We start from the raw sequence: 22,418 nt of genomic DNA on the forward strand, positions 1-22,418 counted from the left end.
GAAAAAAAGACACTTTGTGAGAGTTATAAGAAAACTTTGTACTCCTTACAGCAAAATGTTTAATGAGCTGCATCAGACGTTGTCCCAAGCAAAAATCACCAGCTATTTAAGAAAAAAAAAATGATATATTTGCTTATTAAGCAGTTATAGAAATCCTTTCAATTAACATTTATTTTATTTTCCCCTTCTCATTACAATACTATTTATGTTTATTTAAATTATACATATTTTCTTAATCTGAGAATGCTAACTTTGTGGAATGCAGTTTTGCCATATGCGCAATGTGTTATCAACATAATCTCCAAATTCGGAAAGGGTTTACCGTAATGGAAAAAAATTTTTCACAAGTTGCATTCGAGTGAAGTATTTTTTATTATGACAGAATCCAGAAACATCATATTTTAAGACTGCTTTGAATGACCCGAAAACTGAAATTTGAAGATTGTGTTTTAAAAGTCAATTTAAATAGTTTCTGGCTTTAATAACATCCATTTTATTAAGAAATTTCATAATTTTGATTTGTTTTTAATTTTATAGTGCTAATTTCTTTATGCCTTTGAAAAAATACATGTTATTTACAGTTACCTTTTATCCTATGCGCAACCAAAAAGATTTTGTTGCTAAAAATGCATGATTTACTAACACTTTAGAAGGTTTAATGCATGAAAATTCTGTAGAATATGAGCCTTTAAATTTCTGACATGATATTTTTGCTTCATATTCTGAGGTGGCACAATGCACAAACTTAAAAAATTTCCAGTTTAGTCATAGCTCACAAGAAACGCGTTACATTTTCTTGCAAACCAGATGAGACCTGCCAGGTAAACAAGCCCTTCATTGCAGGATGCTTGATTGGAAAGATAAGGGTCAGAATTCATTGATCTATGATTGCCTACTCTTCAAAACCAGTAAGACTATTAACTTAACACGCGATACATGCCATTAGCATTTCACCAGTCATTGGATAAATAAGTTGATTCCGTTTCAAATACTAGTTCTCTTGACCCCCTTTCAGTAAAATCCAGTTTTTTAAGAAATTTCCATAAAAATTATAGAGAATCCATAGCAGTTGGATTTAATATCAATTATGAATAAAATAAGCATAATATTATTAAAGCATGTTACCTGCTAATCGGTACACAATCATGCAAACTAAATTAACCAAATAAATATAATCAATCTATTTATTTATTTATTATTGATATACAGTCTTACCTTAAAATTCATGATGTTATTGTAGGTGACGAGGACTTTCTCACTAGCAAATGGCGTGCAGCCAAATACCATTTCATAAGTTACTATACCTAAAGACCACCAATCACATTCAACTCCGTAACTTTTGCTGTTACTAGGACCAGCATTCATAGCAGTTAAGACTTCTGGTGCAACGTAATCTGGTGTACCAACAGGCATGCTACTTATAACCTAGTGTAAAAAAACAACACCCATGAATATTAAAACAGAAGTAAAATTTAACTGCTAGTAATAGTAAATTAAACATTTTTTCTCTAAGCCACAATGTATGGCATTCAAAACAATTTTTATTAATTACAATAATGCTGCAAATGTTCTTGAAAATTATTTGTATATATTACATATTAAATGTACTTTAAATTACAGCAGTTAAAATATTAACAAAATAAAAACTAGTGCATTTAACTAGTTTCAAATCATCTATTTTTATTGAATAACAGTTTTATTTGAAACAGAGACTGAATGGCAGCACACAACTAGCTATTCACCAGATAAGCATCAAGGTTTCTTTATTTAAAAAAATTATTTCATTTACTTTAAAAACGTGATGGGGTTTGACAAACTGCTGTAATAGAAACACCACATACTACACACCACCACTTAGATTCATATTTAAAGCAATTTATGTGGTGCAGATTTCAAGAAAAATATTTTGTCGCTCTTTTAAATGCTGTTAAGGACAAATTTATTAAAACTGATGCCAGAATAATTGGCACCAGTTTTAATAAATTTGTTTTGTCAGACAATCACAAGGCTTAAGCTCATGTTTATTTAATTTTTTATATGTTATATTCATAACTTGCAGCTCTTGCTTATCTAAGTAATTAAAGAGTGACCTATTGCTTCAAAATTCAGTCAAAATTATTGATGCAGATTTAGAGCAAAAACTGCCAATTTTTGCAGCCCACTGGAAAATATACAAGTACCAATTAATTTTAATAATAGGATAGGATAAAGATTATTTTTAGATATGATATTTGTGTGATGTACACCTTGTATAAATTTAAAAAAAAAAAAAAAAAGAGAGACATTTCTATATCTCCCTTTCAACAGTGCCAATTGATTAAACTCGTGTTTATTATGTCTCAAACGCACGACTTAAAACAAATATTAGACTTGTACAATCAAAAGTCGTTAATTCGGACACCCATAATCTGGAATGATCTATAATCCGGACCTCAAAGCTAAAAACTTTCTGCGCATGCGCCGTGTTAACACATGCACATAGGCATTTACGCGTGCGCGTAAGACTTTTAGGACTGCGCATATGCGTGTGCACAAGCGCAGAATACGTTTTTGCGTGCGAATTTAATGTATAACGGACGGTATAAGCTAAAATTATCTAATTATCTATTTCAGTTAATGTTGATGATTGCGTTGTTCCTTAATCTTCGAATTGGATGCCGCTTATTATTTTTTGCAGACTGTAAGAGCAATTTTATAAAAGTAAACTTGAACTTTCGATTATGTCAAATAGAATTTCCGATGTTGGTGTGTGGTGGTGTATTTAATTATGGCAAAGCACACGAGGGCTATCTGCCTAAAGGGAGGGATGCCTTTTGTGGAGGACTTTCTAAGGGAAACTGGCTCGTATACACGTTACACATGGGGAAAACCACGAAAACGCCCATGCAGCCAGCCCGTTCGCGGGATTCGAACCTCAGACCGAACTACCAGTGTTCAGCGTCTTTACCGCTCGGCCGCTGGTGGGCATTTCCGATGTTGGAGCTCCCAAAGGATCTACAAAACGAAAGTATGTTTCGATGTCCGTCAAACAAAAAGTGGAATTGCTGCAAAAAAATGGATAAAGATATGAAGAAGGTGACAGAGAGGTTAGTGAAAACGAAAAAATTTCGATTGACAAGTTAGTTGGTATTCTCGGCACAGCAATTAAGGGACTTGAACAGCGGAACTTTGTAACTGAACAAGAAATTATGTCTGTTTATAGAATTAAAGAAAAAGTATTATCACATAAAACGAAGCACCTTAAACAACTTACATTGAGAGAAATGTTTAATAAAGTAAACAAATAAATATTAAGCTCTTTTTTTTTTTTTTTTTTTTTTTTTTTTGTAAATTTTGATACTCTTTAGATCATAATTGTTCTTTATTTCATAGATTACGGTTTCATATTTTTAATTTTAGAATTTCTGCATGCCATCTTACGAGATTTAAACTGATGATCTATAATCCGGAAAAATCGATAATCCGGAACTGCGAAGTCCCGACGAGTCCGGATTAACGACTTTTGACTGTATATAGCACTGTTCTAACACAAGTATTCTGATAAAAAATTGGACTCTTTTAAAACGAAAATTTTTTTTCCATATTCCAATTCTCTGACTAAAATTATGGCAAAGTGCCACATTTTGTAAAAAAATCGCACAAGCAATTTTTAAAAAATTAATTTGGCTGCTCAACATTAATTGAATTTGATATATGTTAATTTATATTTTTTTTTATTAAACTTACTTGATTCCTTCTTTCACAATTCGAAATTTAAATTCAATCCAAAAAAAATTTGCAGCTATTTTCTGATTTTTTAAATTCGTATTTTTTACAAATTTCTTTAAATGTTTCGAAAACAATTCTGAATATTAACCTATAAAATTTTTACTATCATCTTAAAGTAGACGTACTTTTAGGCAAACTTACAAAAAATGAGATGTTTTATTCAAAACTTCCAAAGATACATGTGAATTTATATAATGGTGCACTTTGATATCTGACCCATTTGTTTCAAGCGATAATAATGCCAAATGTGTTTTACGTACTTTGTTAAAATTATTTGAAAAAATGAACGATGCACCTATTTTTCTGCTCGTACACAGTGAAAAAAAGAAAGGAAAATAAGTTGCTACAAATTAAGAATTTCACAATATGAATTATTCTTGACACAAACAAAAAAAGTGCGGCAAGATAAATTTTTTAATTTTTTGGTAACTGTCTCACCAGATTTTACAAAATTTAATATTTGAGCATAATCTGAGTTGTAGAATAAAAATAATATGCCATTTCAGAAAAAATCCAATTTTGCATCAAAATACCTATGTTAGAACAATGCTATATACCAGACATGGCCAAACTGCGTCTCACGAACCACATGCGGCTTTCTGACACCTCAACTGCGGCTCACGATCTACTTGGCATACTTTGCCATCTGAAATGTGACTTGTTTTGAATAAATATAGTTTAATTTGTTTAATACAAATGGAAATTGAAATCATTCAGTGCCACATTTTTTTATTAATCGCTAATTTAATTTCTGATATTATGCATGTAAAAATTTGACAGATTTTAAATCTGCTGCTGGCTTATCGTCAGAGCAACAAACCTATAAAATAACAAATAATTCCATTTCTGGTAGTTACTGTTCTGGTTATGTTACTTTTTGAACAGCAATAGTCATCGGAATACACTAATAAAGTTAATCTAAGACGCAATGCTAATGTTTTTGTTTAATTACTCTCCCTAATATTTTTTCTCTGAAGTTCATTTTACTTCAGGCAGTATCTGCTTACATTCCTATGTGATCCCATTGTTCACAACAGTTGTGATCCACCTGGAAAACTTGCTACTCATTGTAGGGTTGGACCTTTTATTAAGTCTTTAAATGGCATGAGTAACTGCTGAAGAATCTGTTTCGCCTTGCAGTCCATATAGAGCTCTTTAAATCTGAAGAAAATTTTACGAGGATATTATTTTGGTGGAGTGAAACATCAGCCTCTCACTTAGTTAGGAGACTTTTCAGTCAAACTGCTGCAAAATTAACTTCCTAAGCAAGTCGGGCATTTTTATGCAGTTGCTTCATTGATTTTGCAACTATTCATAATAATATGCTCAATGATAATTTTTCCCACATGAAACTTGTATCCTTCATAATCCTAGGCAGAGATCATAATTTATTTCACCAATGGTTGTGCATGCTGAAATATTTGAAGTCGGAAGAATTACTGCTTTGACAACAATTCAAATTTTAGTCAAAATGTTTAATTCTCATTTTATCAAATATTGTTATTCCAGATAGAAATCTTTCACAATCATCAAATCTTCATATCAATGTTTCATCAAGCAATGAGAGATCAACAGAGCACAAACGACTCTCTTCTCCTTATTCTAATGATAATTTTTCGTCATCAAAGTTTCTGTCAAAATCGGCATACTGATATTGGTCAAATGTTTTCAGCTTGTGATATTTCTCGTATTTTTCGATTTCTTGTTCGATGACCTTCTTTCTTTCTACCTCGCACTAGGTTATAAGGTATTTCTCACGCCTTCTTAACATGTCTTCGTGGTATAATGGCCAGCACACTCAGCGCATATTCGAGAGGTCCGAGTGTCAGCAAGGCAACTGCTCATTTTTCACGTTACCTGCTCTGAAAAAACCTAATAGTCTCTACAGTGGCACCCAAACTAAAAAAGGTGATGGATGATGATTCTCCACCACCAGGATTTGGCAATTGGGTCCCCTAATCCCCAGTCATCCTTTAAAAGGGGGAGTATATAAGGTATTTCTTCTTTCTTAGCATGCCTTCCTGGTTTAATGGCCAGCACACTTGGCGTGTATTCGAGAGATCCGAGATTCAAATCGTGTTTCTCATTTTTCACGTTTCCTACTCCGAAATATCCTAATAGCCTCAACAAGGTTAGAGGCATATCTAGAATTTTTTCATCCCTTAGTACTGCCGCTCAGCAGCTGCACTGGTTGCCCCGGGGCATATATATATATATATATATATATACGACCTTCCAAAATGCTATCATTTGCATTGCGAAGCTACCAGTAAAATTATTTGCAAAGATTTGGAATGCATGACCTTGACATACAAAGAAGGATATTATTTCAGAGAAAGGGGGAAGACCTGGGGAGGGATGTTTCTAAAACTGCGAAAATAATGACTGCCCAGTTATTAGAAGTGTTTCTGTTTGAGTAAAGCGTATTTTAGTTATTGCGCGTCTTCCATTTCCGTTTACTGTTTGTAGTAGGTGCTTTTTTTGTGAATATGCATGCCACTGAAATAGATGATTACTTTCCTTCATCTTCAGGATCAGACACCTCAGAATATGATATTACGTGAGATGAAGAGGATTGTGACCATTCTCCAAAAGATGCTTGACATTGGGTATGTATGACTCAATATGAAAAATTTGCCTATGCCGCCTCCCCGCTTTGCATTTAGGTATATTGATTTTACAAGGTATAATACTAAAACCTGACATTACACTTTATGGGTTTAAAAATAAATTGATTGAAACTTCATTTTGGGGATCTTTTTTATTGTCTTTTTCAATATACATCTTTTTTATTATACAAGCATCATTCTTATTCATTATTATACACATATATATTATTCATTATAATATACATCATTAAAAAAGTTAACTTTTTTTTATTATACTTTTGCAATTTCGTATTTTCATTTTTTCTTTTATTCTTCATTTGTGAAAGTAAACAGGTTTTAGACAGCAAAACTTGCGTTTATTTTCCCCTTAATATATTGCATAACTATGCGCGTCTGTGTAAAAAGTGGTGGCACTGGGGAGTGAATTTTGTACGTTTTCTGCAGCAGTTAAGCGGTTTTAATCTGTTGATATCTTTTGTCTCCCTATTTTTCGATCAAAATGTATGTCTGACACATCCTTCATGAAAGCTCAGTAGCCAAACGAAATGTTGTACAATGATCCACTGCTTGATCACTACAAATTTCAGGCAATGTGAAATTTTGCTCCTGTAATCGTTTATTTTTAAAGTCTGATCTTTTATTCTTTAAAGTATCCTCTGCCTACAGACTCCATTTGACATTTATTTTCTGTACACAGTTTAGGTAACCCAATGGAAAGTTGTACTACGTAACCATTAGACTAACAATAATTTATTTTAAAATTTCTTCTGGGTTATTTTACTCAAATTCAAAGCGAGATGGTAAGTCATTTGACTGCCTTTATGGGTCCAATAGTTAGAATATGGTGGATCTGTATACCTATTTGGCAAGAACTTAGGAACTAGCTTAGGAACTGTGCAGATGTCTGCCGTGTTACAAAAGATCTCCGAAATCGAAGATCTGTCATGTCCATACAGAAAAATGAAGAGTTACGCATTCATATTGTATCTACATCTGCGAAATAAATTCATTATACTAGTGACAGGTATGGTTTCTTTCTGCAACACTGGTTTTGATTTGTATGTATTTGGAAAACAGATCAAAAATAAACAGCTAGATTGTTCAGCTGGTAGACAGAGTTCGGCTGGTAGACAGATGGAATATGTGCTTGTCAAAGCCTTTGTATAGCCCAGCATGAACTACTAGATTTATTAGCAATAGGTTATGTATGTAAAGAATTATCATAAAGATTCAAGAGGTGGTTTTGAGAATTTTCAATGATGCACATGGACTTGATTATCTATGTCCAAAATTATCAGAACAATTCAAGAGATAGTTTCAAGAATTTTCAGTGATGCGTTAGTTATTCCAAAGTTTTGAGAAAAAAATTTTAACAGTTTTTTAGGTTAAGATCCAATGATTTGAATGATCTCAGTATGTCGTTCCTTATGGTAATTTTGTGTAGAAACAAATTTACTTTTTAAGCAAAAGCCTAAAGAAGTTAATAGGTTATTTTTAAATAAATATGCTTTCTCAAATAACAGTTGCTCTGCAATGCATGTTGATATATATATTATTTAATTTACTCTTTCTAAAAGACTGCTCATGAGTTAAAAAAATTAAAAAACTCAATTTTCTTTTACATAATGATTTTTAATTTACTCAAATAACATTTTTTTACTTAACTGCATACCAATGAATATGCTTCCGATTAATTTTACTTCTACTAAAAACAACAACTACAGTCAAAAGTCGTTAATTCGGATACCCATAATCCGGAATGATCTATAATCCGGACCTCAAAGCTACAAACTTTCTGCGCATGCATCGCGTTCACGCATGCGCACAGGCGTTTACGAGTGCACGTAAGACCTTTACGGCTGCGAATATGTTTGTGCGCATGCGCGTTTAATGTGTAACGGACGGTATAAGCTAAGCTAACATTATCTAATTCAGTTAAAGTTGCAGATTGCGTTATTCCTTAATCTTCGAATTGGATCCGGCTTATTATTTACTGCAGATTGTTAGAGCAATTTCATAAAAGTAAGCTTGAACTTTCGATTATGTCAAATAGAATTTCGGATATATATTTACTAATATGTAATTTGTATCTACAAAGCGAAAGTATGTTTCGAAATCCGAAATCTGTTTATCAATTTCATGCCACGGATTGGAAGTTGATCTGTCAGCACTATCCTTATCTTCAGGACAGATGTTTTTATTTTATTTGGCTTATAATACCTTACTAAGTGTAGTATTTCATCTCGATGTACTCCGTCTTTGATATGATTTAAATCAAGTTCCTAGTCATTATAATTCGCTTGCGATAGTGAAGAAAGTGACCCAGAGGTTATTGAAAACGAAAACATTTCGATTGACAAATTAATCGGTATTCTCAACACAGCAATTATAGGACTTGAACAGCGGAACTTTGTAACTGAACAAGAAATTATGTCTGTTTAATAGAATTAAAGATCACATGAAAACATGAAGATTAAAGATCACATGAACAGGAGATATAGAACTGCCCTTTTTTTTGTGTGTGCAAGGTTTATGTATGTGATTCAAAATTTACCCTTACGTTCAGTTTACAGATCAATAAATTTCAAGGTACGGTTTGATTTATTTGATTATGGCAAAGCCTGCAAGGGTTACTTGCCTGGTAAATTTGAAGGAATTGAGTAATCTGGAGCAGTATATCAAAATAACATAACATGAAGATGTATGCAGTTCCAGCATCTAATACATTCATAAGTACATTTTATAATTGGATTTTTAATTAAAAATACAGTTGTAGAGACATCAGGATTTTTTGGAAGTAGAAGACATGAAAAATGAGCAATGCCCTCACTGGGAATCGAACCACAGACCTCTCAAATACGCGCCGAGTGTGCAGATCATTACACCACGAAGGCGGGAGAAATACCTTATATACTTCCCCTTTTAAAAGGCGACTAGGGATTAGGGGACCCTAGTCGCCAAATCCTGGTGGTGAAGAATCATCATTCACCACCTTTAGTTCCAGTGCCACTGTAGAGACATTAGGTACTTTTTGAAACAGGAGACGTTGAAAAATAAGCATTGCCCTCGCCGGGACTCGAACCACGGACCTCTCGAATACACGTCAAGTGTGCTGACCACTACACCATGAAGGCACAAATCAGGAAAAGGAGAAAGAAGGCAGGAGAAATACCTTATACAGTAATACAGTCAAAGAATATTTATTCGTATATAGAAAAAATTATAAGATTTACTTATGAAATATTAATTTTAATTTACGCATGAATTGGGAAAAATCTAATTCGTTTTTTATGGCCATAAGCCCAGTCGGCGGGCAAATAATGCATATGGTCAACGTCATACTAGGAAAAAGAAATAGCCGTGCGTTTGTCATAAATTATGTTGAGTGCGAGCGATAATTTTGTCGAATTTACGACAGATGATTTCCAGGCGGCCAGGCACTCGAGGATCCAATAATATTTGGTTTACTGGGCCGCTGACAAAAGATATATATTGCAGGGCTAAATAGCTGAAGACTGTCGCGTAGTTTTCCAGAGATCGGTTTGTTTTTCCTTTGGAAAATCGTGGACCTCGGAGTGGGCTTTAGTTGGACGAACATTGACCCGCCTCTGATTAGAAGTACAGGGCCACCCATGCATAGTGGAGAAAATCTGTGACTTTTTGGGAAATGAATATGCCCCAGTCAACACTTTTTTAATATATAGTGTGTGACCTAGTAATGAGGGATCATTATTGAACATTTAGACGACCTAAGTTTTACTAAGTTTAGAGTTGATGGCAAGAGAGAAAGAGTACTGTTAGTGTGCAAGTATTCTGTGTGAAGTGCCTGTGAGGTCAGTAGAGTTCCGACATAACGAATTATCTGAGCCCACATTTCTTCCGGTAAGCGTAACGGTAGTAAAAAGTTTCTTTCCTTCTAAAAAGGCAGTTAGCATTTTTCATTTTTAATTTTTCCTCACCTAAATATTAGATACAATGAATATGGAATTCAGTGATTCGTCTGAGAATCCGTATCTGGAAGCATGTGAAAGAGACGAAGAAATAGAATACTTTCATCATCATCGGACACGGCAACTGATAGAAATACCATGGAGGAAGAAGTTTGGGAGTCTGATGTATTTGACCAAGATGATGACGCAGAATGGCGGAAAATAGCAGAAAAATCTGCATCAGAGGAAGAGTATTTGGAAGAAGAAGAGCTACTGATCGAAGAGATTGACTGCGACGATCCTGTTGCATTATACAGTACAAAGTCCGTAATCTGGACCTCAAAAACACAAACTTGTGTATGCGCGTAATGCACTTACGAATGCGTGCTTCCGATAGTGAAGAAAGTGAAAGAGAAATTATTGAAAACGAAAAAATTTCGATTGACAAGTTAGTCGGTATTCTCAACACTGCAATTACAGAACTTGAACAGTGGAACTTCATAACTGAACAAGAAATTATGTCTGTTTATAGAATTAAAGAGAAAGTATTAACACAAAAAACGAAGCAACTTAAACAACTTACATTGAAAGAAATGTTTAATAAAGTAAACAAATAAATATTAAGTTTTTTTTTTTTTTTTGTAAATTTTGATACCCTTTAGATCATAATCGTTCTTCATTTCATAAATTACGGTTTCATATTTTTAATTTTATAATTTCTGCATGCATCTTACCAGATTTAAACTGATGATCTACAATCAGGAAAAATCGATAATCCGGATTCGCCAAAGTCCCGACCAGTCCGGATTACAGACTTTGTACTGTATAAATTATTCTTCACAGACGAGACATTGGAGATCATCGTTGAAGAGACAAATAGGTATGCTAAACAGTGCATAGTGAGTGCATATGGCAGGAGACAACATCAACAAGCATGGAACTCCGCTACAAAAAGTGAATGGAATACCTTTACTGGTATCTTGCTTATTATGGGTACAGTGCAGGTACCCAAAACTCGACTATATTGGTCCAAAAAGGAGATGTATGCGAATGCACGTATACAGAAAGCAATGAAACGAGATTGATTCTTAGCAATATTGAAATACTTGCACTTTTCTGATAATGAAATGGCTAGAACCGAGGATCGGTTACATAAACTCCGAAATGTAGTTGATAAAATTCTTTGCACATTTAAAGATGCAGTAAAATCCAGTAAAAATATAGTAATTAATGAAAGCATGGTTCTGTTTAAAGGAAGCCTTAGTTTTTGTCTATATATACCAGGTAAGCAGCACAAGTACGGAATAAAACTGTACAAACTCTGCCCTCCGGGCGGATATACATATAATATGCATATTTATTCCGGAAAAAATGAAACGAGAATTGTAAAATCACGTTCTCATGATGTAGTCATTAAACTGATAGGAGATCTATTATTCAAGGGCCGGATTTTATTTACCAACAGTTTTTATACAAGTATTCCTTTAGACGAAGATCTTCTCACTAAAAGAACATATATTTGCTGTATACAGTCGAAATGAATAGAAAATTTCTACCACCGTAGGCAAAGCAAAAACAGAAACGGGGCAACATTATATCTCTTGAAAATCGGAGCGGCATAAAATTTTTAAAGTAGACCAACAAAAGACACCTGTGCATGTTAACCACTTTGAGATCTCACAATTGCGCCTTTCTTCGTGGAAAAGATAAATTAAAACGAGATACCGTTTTTTCTTACAATAGTGCGAAAAAGGGTGTTGATATATCTGACCAAATGCGTTCCTGTTATAAATGTTTACGGAAAACGGTAAAATGGTATTGAAATGTTGTCATGGAGCTAATATGCAGGACCTCTTTAGTGCATCCACAAAAAGTGGGGAACCAAGCATTACCAAATTTTAAAATTTAGAGAAAAATTTATTGATTATCTATTGAAGAGTGTTGAGAATCCCCCTAGTGAAGAATTAATAGTAAGTAGATGAAGGAAACATTTTTTAAGTTCACACCAAGGATCCACGAGGAAGATGAGGAAAAGATGTAAAGAGTGTTACAAATACTTCACAAACTTAAAAGGTGCACAGTACGCCACAAACAAAACAAAAAAAGTAAAGACCTTTCGTAGCAGTTGTCCAAATAAGCCAGCACTTTGTTTATATTGTTTTAAAAAATTGCATCGGTAACATAAGTAGTTATATTTTGTTATATTTAATGTACTGATTAAATTATAAGTTATGTATTTTGCGTTAAATGTTTGATTATAAGGTAGAAATGTTAATGTATAATGTTAAATCAATAAAATTACTTTTTGTACTACGTATTTTTTTATATACAAACGTGGCCCATCGGTGATGCATGCCGCCCCATGGAACAATCTAGTAAGGACCACCGGTGGGTCAGGCCGCCCCATGGAACAGACAAGCATGGGCCACCGGTGGGTCATGCCGGTGTCAATGTGTTGAAGTTAAATTAATTTTAATTAATTCTGCAGTTATTGTGTTTATTTAGTCGACTTTGATTTTTGAGTGAATTATAAAATTTTCAATTCTTTAGGTTCACTTAATTTAATTTCAGGCATAAGAATTGATAGGTAAGAATCCATTTGCTTTGCTTTAATTAGAGATTGCTTTTCTGTTGTCTCCACAGAACCAGATAATTCTGCATATTGTTTTCCAGCAGACAATCATTTGCACTTAATTTACAAGGGTAAGTTGAAAAATAAGTTTCCCCTGTCGACTGTGGTCAGAGTTGTGTATGAAAGTCAAAAAATAGAATGAGACATTAAAGATATGACATACCTTTATTTTTCCACATAGGTACCAAGTACATTGAGACATTTGTCATATCGCTTGATAAGCTTCAAAAAGCCCTCCAGGAAAAATCAGGGCTTTGCATATGGAAGAAGCGTTGAACAGCTTGTTTCACTTCAGTATTGCTTCCAAAGTGCCTTCCCCCCGAGATTTTTCTTCAAAGCTGGAAACAGATGGAAGTCGCTTGGTGTGAGATCAGGGCTGTATGGCGGATGGTGTACGCGCTCCCAACCAAGAGTTGCAATATGGTTTTGCGTTGCCGTCACCGAATGTGGTCTGGCATTGTCATCCAACAGCAGAACGCCAGATGTGAGAAGGCCAGACCGCTTTTTCCGAATCACCTCTTTCAATTTCGACAGGGTGTCACAGTAGCGCGTAGCATTGATGGTTCCAACCTCCAAAAAGTCCAGCAACAAAACTCCTTGGGTGTTCCAGAAAACTGTGAGGAGCACTTTACCTGCAGAGGGTCTTGAACTTCTTTCGGACAGGTGATGACGGATGTTTCTACTCCATAGATGCTGCCTTCGATTCTGGCGTGAAATGGTGGACCCATATTTCATTCCCCATCACAATCCGAAACAAAAAGTCATTGCCATCTTCATGGTAACGCACGAGATGTTCCAGGCTGACCCCCATGCGTTGTTCCTTTGTGTGTCGAGGTCAATTGTCGGGGCACCCATCATGCTGACACTTTTCTGTATTGAAGAATGTCGTGGATGATGTTTTGAGCTTACTCGTGTGCGATTCCAAGTTCTTCCGCTACTTCATCGATGGTGATACCCCAGTTCGCTCTAATCATGTCATCCACCTTCCTGACATTTGCATCTGTAGTGGCCGTGCGCGTCCGTCCAGCTCTCGGTATGTCCTCCACTTGCTGACGTCCATCACTGAATGTCCGACACCATCTCCGCACCATTTGCTTCGACATCACACCTGGCCCATAGACTTCCACGAGGCGGTTATGAATTTCTGTTCCTGATACTCCATGTGCCCATTCATAGCGGATAACCGCTCTCACTTCCTCCTTTGACCACGAATTCAAAACGCACCTTCTCTCCATACAGGGTTCATAGCCACATTTTAGTTAAAAAAATAAGCACCTATAAGCACTTTTCAAGCACATTTTAAGGAAAAAAATAAGCACCTGTCTAATTACATTATACACAACTGCATAACCTTAAAAGAAAAATTAAGGCTTGTAATTTTAAATATAAGCAATGCGATATTTATTAAGAAAATGAGCATTACTTCAACCATGGAAAACAATTTTTTTTTTTTTTTTTTTTTTTTTTTTTTAAATTTTAAATGACAGTTCAATTTACAGAATTAGTGTACAATGAGAAGAAAAAAAAACTATGCAGAACTAAATTATATTACAAGATTTAATGATGAAATTTCAGTTCAAAATATAGAAAATAAATAATAATAGGCCATATTAATTGTATTCGTTTGGCACCTAATAAAAAATACAATTTATTTTTCCACTCATATTAATATTTAAATAATTTAACTTAAATCAAAATTCTGAACAATTTCTAAATTTTCATTGCATAACAGTTTTCTCTTAACATATATTCCAAGCAAAGTAATTTAAGTAAAAAAGAGGCCCATTTCTGAAATCAAAAGACGGGATCATGCAGTCTCCTTTAACAGTAAAAGCTTAACTAACCCGCATACTCGGAAATTGCCAAATATTCCGGATAGTAACTGGAAAAAAAGGAGTGGGAGAGATAGTAGCTGTTCTTTAGATTTCTCGGCTAAATAAATGATTTTGACATTTCGATATGTGCATCATATAAAAACAGACCAACGGAACTGAGAAATATTCTTTCTGTGCTTAGAAAGCACAGAAAAACTCTTTTAAGTGTTCATAAACAAATCTCAGACTGAACATCAAAATGAATTATCTCTGCAAAATACCGCAAACGTTATTGCGCAATACGTGCGGCGTAATTCTTCCACATGTGATGTTGCGCAATCGGAATCAACAGCTGCCGGTATTCGGAGAATAAAGAATAAATAAAGGAAAAGAAAGAGACCTACTATTTTGGGGTGTTTCTGATTCTAAGTTTCAACAGACTGCGTTAAATTTCCGGAATAGAATCAATCTTCGCTTAGGTTGGGTAGACCGCAAAAACTTTTAGTCCTATTCAATCCAGATTGGACAGTGTGGGGGGGGGGGGGGGAGAGAAATTATTTTGACTATTCGATTACTTTCCTTTTATTTAAGCCATTCTGAATATTATTCCCTAGAAAGCTAATCTGTGTAAAAACACACCCATTTTTGGAAATTTATCTGTACTTCAGCAGTTACTGCAACTATATTTTTATAAATATTCATGCATATACTCATAATATAAGCATAACGATCATAATAAACATGAATATAAACTGACCACGCGGAACGAGAATGCAAATTATTAAAATCTTGATAGAAATTCAAACGTGTGTAGTATTTGGGTGGGAGGAAAAGAATACCGAATGTAAAAGAATTTTCTACCATTTTCGCAATTCTTTGACCAATAGAACGACGTGCACCTGTCTGTACTCTCACGCGCACCATAGATTACGGTAATGCAGAGAAAGGGGGGGAAAGCAATTTCCGGGAGTATGATTCACCATCTGACGTTGCATATAAGGAAGAAAAGTTGTTTATTTAGTTTCGGCTTTGGTACGGGAAAAAAATGCACGTTCATTAAAAAAAAAAGGATTAAAAAAAAGCACTAAAAGCAAAAAATAAGCACTAAAAATTAAAAAAATAAGGGCCTTAAAGAAAAAGTAAGCACTTATAAGGGCCTTTATATTTTATTTTCAAATATAAGGACTTATAAGCACTTGTAAGGACCGCTAAGAACCCTGTCCATACCTAACGGGGCTCAAATGAGAGGCAGGTCTCCGCTTTGCGCAGGCACTGCAACAGCGCCATCTGCTTAATTTGCAGCGACCTCTACCCAATGGTGTATCAGTGACTTGCGCGTTTTCCTGCTGTGTCGCCTTTCACCCATAGCCGTTCAACGCTTCTTCCATATGCAAAGTGTGAATTTTTCTTGGAGGACTTTTTGAAGCTTATCAAGCGATATGACAAATGTCTCAACGTACTCGTACGAGAATAATAAAATAAAGGTATGTCATATCTTTAATGTCTCATTCTATTTTTTGACTTTCATACACAACTCTGACCACAGTCGACAGGGGAAACTTATTTTTCAACTTACCCTCGTATAATTGCACTTAACTATAAATCTTGTGTTAAGACGCTCTGTAATTCCACCAGAGAAAAATTTAATAGTTGTTCAACGATATAAGAAATAGTTCTTAATAAAGGTATACTGATTTTATAAACTGGTGAATGAGTTATCTAATTATTATTAAAAAAAATGATAGAAAGTATTACAGTAAACCTCCCTCCCAACACAAACTCGCTTAACCCTTTGAGTATTGAATTATTTGAAGATTTTTATGGATTTAATTTGTTGCTATATGGATTAATGTGTAAAAGGAATTAATAAGTAAAAGAATTTTATTTGGAATATACTTATATTGGTGATATAAATATATTTTTGAAACAGCATTTTAGTTACAAAATATAAATAAATATATAAATGAAACAAAATAGAAATATTTATATAGAACAGGGATAATAATAAAGATAAGTGGGATTAATCTTATTTGCAACTGTAAAATATCATAAACAAATGTCAGGCAAATGTTTGCAATCATTGCCCACTGGCAGGGGTGGCGCAAACATCAACACCTGCTTCTTAAATTCAGATGGCGAGTCAGACTCGTCCACCATAACTTCGCCCAACTAAGCAGATGACGAGTCTCACTCTTCAAATGTACTTAAAGGGTTAATGTGAATACTCTATTAACATGAAAAACATTTCAGTCCTGGCAGCGAAGTATTTGATCCTATAGGAAGTATAGATTAAGACGAATTTCGGTTAGCACAAATTACAAACTCTCTTTTTAGTCCATTGCGTCATTAGATTTTATCATTTAACACAAGCTTTAACAAATTTTCATATTTTTTTCCTGTTGTTTCTCTGCTAGGGCTGCAATTCAGAAATGTTTCATCTTGTTAAATGAAAACTTCCCAGAATGCAGTGTCTTTTTCAACATATAGCCAGCATGAATAATATTGCTTGATAATCTTGATCATTGCATCAACAATGAGTTTCAGGCGCATTACCATTGAGCTTCAATCAATAAATGTAATTCTCTGTTCAGATGTGCTTTTCCTTAAAAGTTAGCTAGTACGACAAATGTTAAATGTTGAAGTATTCTGAATTAATTAAAATTACTATTTGCCTTTTTCAAATGGTCACCAGGATGACTTAGTATCTTCTCTTCTTCCTAAAACTCAGTAGGAGACAACATATTAAATGAATAATTCCAGTTAAAAATTAAATGAATTTACAATAAAATAGTTACATAGATTTACCGGACTTTAGTTTAGTTACACATGAATTTTCAGCATGTATCAACAAGTCTTTATTCTCCGAAAGTTCTAGCAGCACTGTCCAACAGACCTATTAATGTCACTGTGGTAGCTTTCAGGGCACTACAACTAATATCAAATTGCAAGCAGTGAGAAAGGTATGCATTAAAATGCACTGGTGTATTAAAACAAATATTCACAGGGGGCATAAGTTATCAGATAAAATAAACAGATGTAATTAGTTCAATATATTAATGTTCATATAATAAACTAATTAGCTATGTTAGTATTTTATATTTAAGCCCTCTGAACAGATGAGAACTCATTTTTTTAACATAATATTAATTAAAATTAGATAAGATGATTTAAGATAACAATCCTAACTTCCATACACTTTTGGTCTTTTCTAAAGGTTGTCTTAGAGAAGACGACTAGTGGAGATGATAAATATCAATTTGCATAATGGTATTCACGAAGCCTTTGTGGAGGACTTTCTAAGGAAAACTAGCATGTATTCAAGTTACACTTAGGAAAATCATGTAAACACCCATGCAGCCGGCCTGTTTACCAGGATTCAAACCCCGCATGAATTAACAGTGTTTGGCAACTTTACTATTTGGCCACTGGTGGGCTCAAAACATACTGAAGTGTAGTTTGTTGGTTTAATACTCTTGTAATAATGAAATTATTAATTCATGACAAAAATAAGTACTCACTGTACTGAAATACAGCTTTGCTGCGAAGTGAGAACTGAATTAATAGAATAAGAAATATATCTCTAATGAAATTCCTGGAAATAAGTTTAAGTGAAATGCAGGTGAAAATGCATATACGAGGGCTATCCAGAAAGTAGATTACATTTTGGAATAAAAAAATAAACAAAGTATAGGAAACAAATTTTATTATATACAGATGAAAGCCACACTCAAATACTACTTTTCTACATAGTCACCATACAAATTAAGGCATTTATCGTAGCGATGTACGAGCTTGGAAATTCCTTCGTCGAAAAATTCGGCCGCCTGCGCCTTCAACCACTTCGTTACCTCTTCTTGCAGCTGTGCGTCGTCATCAAAACGCTGCATAGCCAGCCACTTCTTCATTGCTGGGAATAGGTTGAAGTCGCTCGGTGCCAGGTCGGGACTGTACGGCGGATGAGGAAACAACTCCCACTTAAAAGATTCAAGAACTTTACGAGTGACATTTGCCGTGTGGGGCCGGGCGTTGTCGTGAATCAACAAGATCTTAGAGCTCAACATTCCTCTGCGCTTGTTTTGAATTGCTCTTCTGAGTTTTTGGAGAGTTTGGTAATACCTTTGAGAGTTTATTGTAGTGCCTCTTTCCAGGAAGTCCACCAAAATTACACCTTTTCTGTCCCAAAAAACAGTCGCCATCATCTTCCTTGCCGACATTGTTTGCATGCATTTCTTGGGTTTTTGGGGAGAACTTGTGTGCCCCCACTGCATTGATTGCAATTTCATTTCACAGTTCACATGTTTCACCCATGTTTCGTCACCAGTAACGATGCGATCGAGTAAAGAGTCACCATCCTTATGGTAAGCGTCCAAAAAGTTCAACGCTGCAGCCATTCGCTGATTTTTGTGGTCCTCTGTCAAGATTTTTGGAATCCATCTTGCACATAACTTGTGGTAACCAAGCTTTTCGCTGATGATTTCGTGCAACAAACTTTGCGAAATTTGTGGAAAACTCAAAGAAAGTTCCGTTATTGTGAAATTTTGATTTTCACGGACTTTAGCATCGACTTTTTCGAGAAGTTCGGCGGTCACTATGCTGGGTCTCCCACTTCGATCTTCGTCGTGAACATTGGTTCGGCCATTTTGAAATCTTATGACCCACTGACGCACTCCACCTTCAGTGATAATGTTGTCCCCATACACTTCACGAAGCTGCCGATAGATTTCTATCGGTTTACAGTTTTTTGCAGTCAGAAACCTTATTACTGCGCGCACCTCGCAGCTTGCGGGATTTTCAATTAACGCAGACATTTCAAACCGTCACAGTATCTGAACGGAGCACAGCACGAACCTCTCACTAGCACGGCTAGATGCAGACTGAGCTGCGCAACGCTCTGACCCCAAGATGGCCGCGCTAGCCCCGCCCCTAGCGGACACAGACGGAAACGTAATCTACTTCCTGGATGGCCCTCGTAAGTTAATATTCTGTACAAGAAAGTCATGTGGTGTACATATCAGATTTTTTTTTTTTTTTTTATTTTCAGAACTTGGCATTAATTTAATTAATTTAAGCTAGAGGGAAATATGCAAAAGAAATATGATAATACTTTTTGTTCTGCAACTTTACTTTTGTAACAACTTTTCTTTGTTAATCTAAACTTATTATAAAAGTTTATTAAATAATTAATTATAAAACTTTTAAATGAAATTTTAAAGGAAGAAAAACTACACACACACGCATTAAACATATAGCTTATATACTACTATACATATAGCTTTGGAATAAACAGAACTGATTGCATCATAATAGAAAAAAATGGGCTTCTAGTATTTCTGCTTGTCAGCAAATTTGCATTCTCCCTTCCAACTGTGCATTGCTGAAAATAAGCAAATTCATATGTAACTATACAGTCCCATAAGAGTGGTGTAATATATGGAATCCTGACATGGAAAGGAGCTGTCAGATATTATGATGGAAACAGAAATCTAGCCGAATGCCCTAGACAGCATTTACATGAAGTATCATACAAAGCTGTTGCAGCCAGTATCCGACGACATACCAGTCAAGTTGATCACTTGTTATCCATCCTACATCTTCTTCAAGTTATGCTTTCTCTCACATGCCATAGGTTGACATACCCTATTCATCAGTTTTTGTCAAGTTCCCAGAAAGTACCTATTAAAGTTTAACTTACAGCATGTATACTCTTTGCTAAAACTCTCAGCATCATCCAAATTAAAATTAAACACTGCTTAAACATTGTTTTGTCAAAAAAATACTATATACAGTTTAAGAATTTCATAATTTCTTTAACAAATGCCGTATAAATAATTTCTGGATCAAACATACATAATGAATTACATCACTCCAAGAAAGGAAACTAAATATGATTAAAAATGATTTAATATCAATTTCCACAGAACTTTTACTGTCATGATAGAAATTAAAAATGTAACTCTTTGATTTGTTTAGTACACAAAATATTTTAGGTTGATTGTTAAAATATACATTTTGGTAAACATTTTAATACGCAACATGACCACAATATACAACGCAAGTCTTTATCTCGGCCTTTGTTTTTGCAATTATTAGATATATACATATACTTCTGATTATTAAAATGTTTTAAATATTTTGCCATTTTAAAATTTGAAACACCAGTTTTGCAAATATTATGAAACCACACTTTTTATAAATTCCTCTATTCCTTTATTTAGAAAAATTTTGCATTCCTCATAAAATACAAAAGGTGTGACTCCAATTTGTCACCAAGATATTTAATTACGAAATCTGTGATTTTTGACACATTCAATTTTCATTGAAGGGTCAGTTAGTAAATGAATTAGAACAAATCAAGGTTGATTTTTCCCCTTAAATGCCATTCAATGATACTGTTTTGTGATTTACTCTGTGTCTTTGTTTATAATTTTGTTATATTTTGTACGTCTAAGAATTAAAATAATTTTAAGTTTTCAAGGTCTGAAACTACATTAGTAATATTCTCAAAGTTTTACTACTTTAGAATCATAATCTATTAGTTGTAGAAAAAATTAATTGAAGTATATAAATATTTTTCATTTTTAATTAATGCAAATAATATTATGAAGTGGCTATGTAATATTATGAGGTGGCATACACTGACTTTTTTAGAACATAAATTCTCTAAGATTCTCTAAGAACATAAATTCATAAATAATGAATAAAATCACCATTTTAAAAAAAAATTATTAATCAATATTTTTCATAATAACCTGCACAGAAATGCTCATCATGGAACCTCAAAACATCAGAAAACTTTCTCTAAAATTTTGATATTTTAATTTTAGTTATGTGCAAATGCAATATAATTTAACTCTTTTATTTATGTACAGAATGATCAGATTCTCAATTTTAATATCAAATATCATGGTTAATTTTTGTGATACAAGAATCAAACTTTTATTTTTTATAGTGCAAAATTTTCCTAAATATAAGTATAGGAATTATTATATATTACTGGAGGAATGAGTAAAAACTTAGATTTCATATTTTATACAAAATTAATTAAAAATATCAACATGAATCTTTGCAACATTCAAAACATTTTTATAAGTAGAAGGATATATAGCTACAACCAGCAGTTACAAAAATAAAGGCTGGACATGTTGCACATGTGATGATCTCTGTCATATTAGGTAGTGGTTGTCTTAGAGATTAAATATTATGATTATCAATAAAGGATGTTTCCTCATGGTCTTAAAAACATTAGCTACTTTTACAGATGGTTATTTTGGGAGACAATTGTCATAAGAGGGAGCAATATATTTTGCTTTGTTTCTTTTAATATTCTAGATATCATCCTAATGATTGAAAGGTTATGAAAACAAAAATTTAAGTAATATAAAACTACCTAATAAATATTGTGCAAACTGAGTTCTTAATCAACAGATCCAAAAGAAAGGAATATTCATACTGACTATGGCCCACAAGGGTTAATATTGATTTCGAGATTAGATTTGTTTTGACTCAAAACACTAAAAGACTATCTGCCTAAGGAGATGAATGCCTCCATAGAGGAAGTTTTAAGGGAAACTGGTTCACATTCGTGTTAGATATGGGAAAAACATGCAACCAGTCTGAATTTGAACCTAGGTTGAACTATTAGTGTTCTTACCACTTTGCAGTTGGT

At 34.0% G+C, this 22,418-nt stretch overlaps 1 protein-coding gene across 6 annotated transcripts in view; it reads right to left on the reverse strand.

The window, feature by feature from the left end:
• LOC118202431 (citron Rho-interacting kinase-like) overlaps positions 1-22,418 on the reverse strand; it is a 284,352-nt gene that overhangs the window by 231,375 nt on the left and 30,559 nt on the right. For all 6 annotated transcript variants that reach the window (XM_085818648.1, XM_085818656.1, XM_085818639.1 and 3 more), the window contains one exon: positions 1,216-1,425. In XM_085818648.1, the coding sequence (XP_085674774.1) occupies positions 1,216-1,425 (210 nt within the window). The remainder of the gene's footprint in view (positions 1-1,215; positions 1,426-22,418) is intronic.

Source organism: Stegodyphus dumicola, chromosome 1, assembly GCF_044657685.1.
Source record: "Stegodyphus dumicola isolate Sdum_Otavi_A_Nest chromosome 1, ASM4465768v1".
Classification (NCBI taxonomy): Eukaryota; Metazoa; Arthropoda; class Arachnida; order Araneae; family Eresidae; genus Stegodyphus; species Stegodyphus dumicola.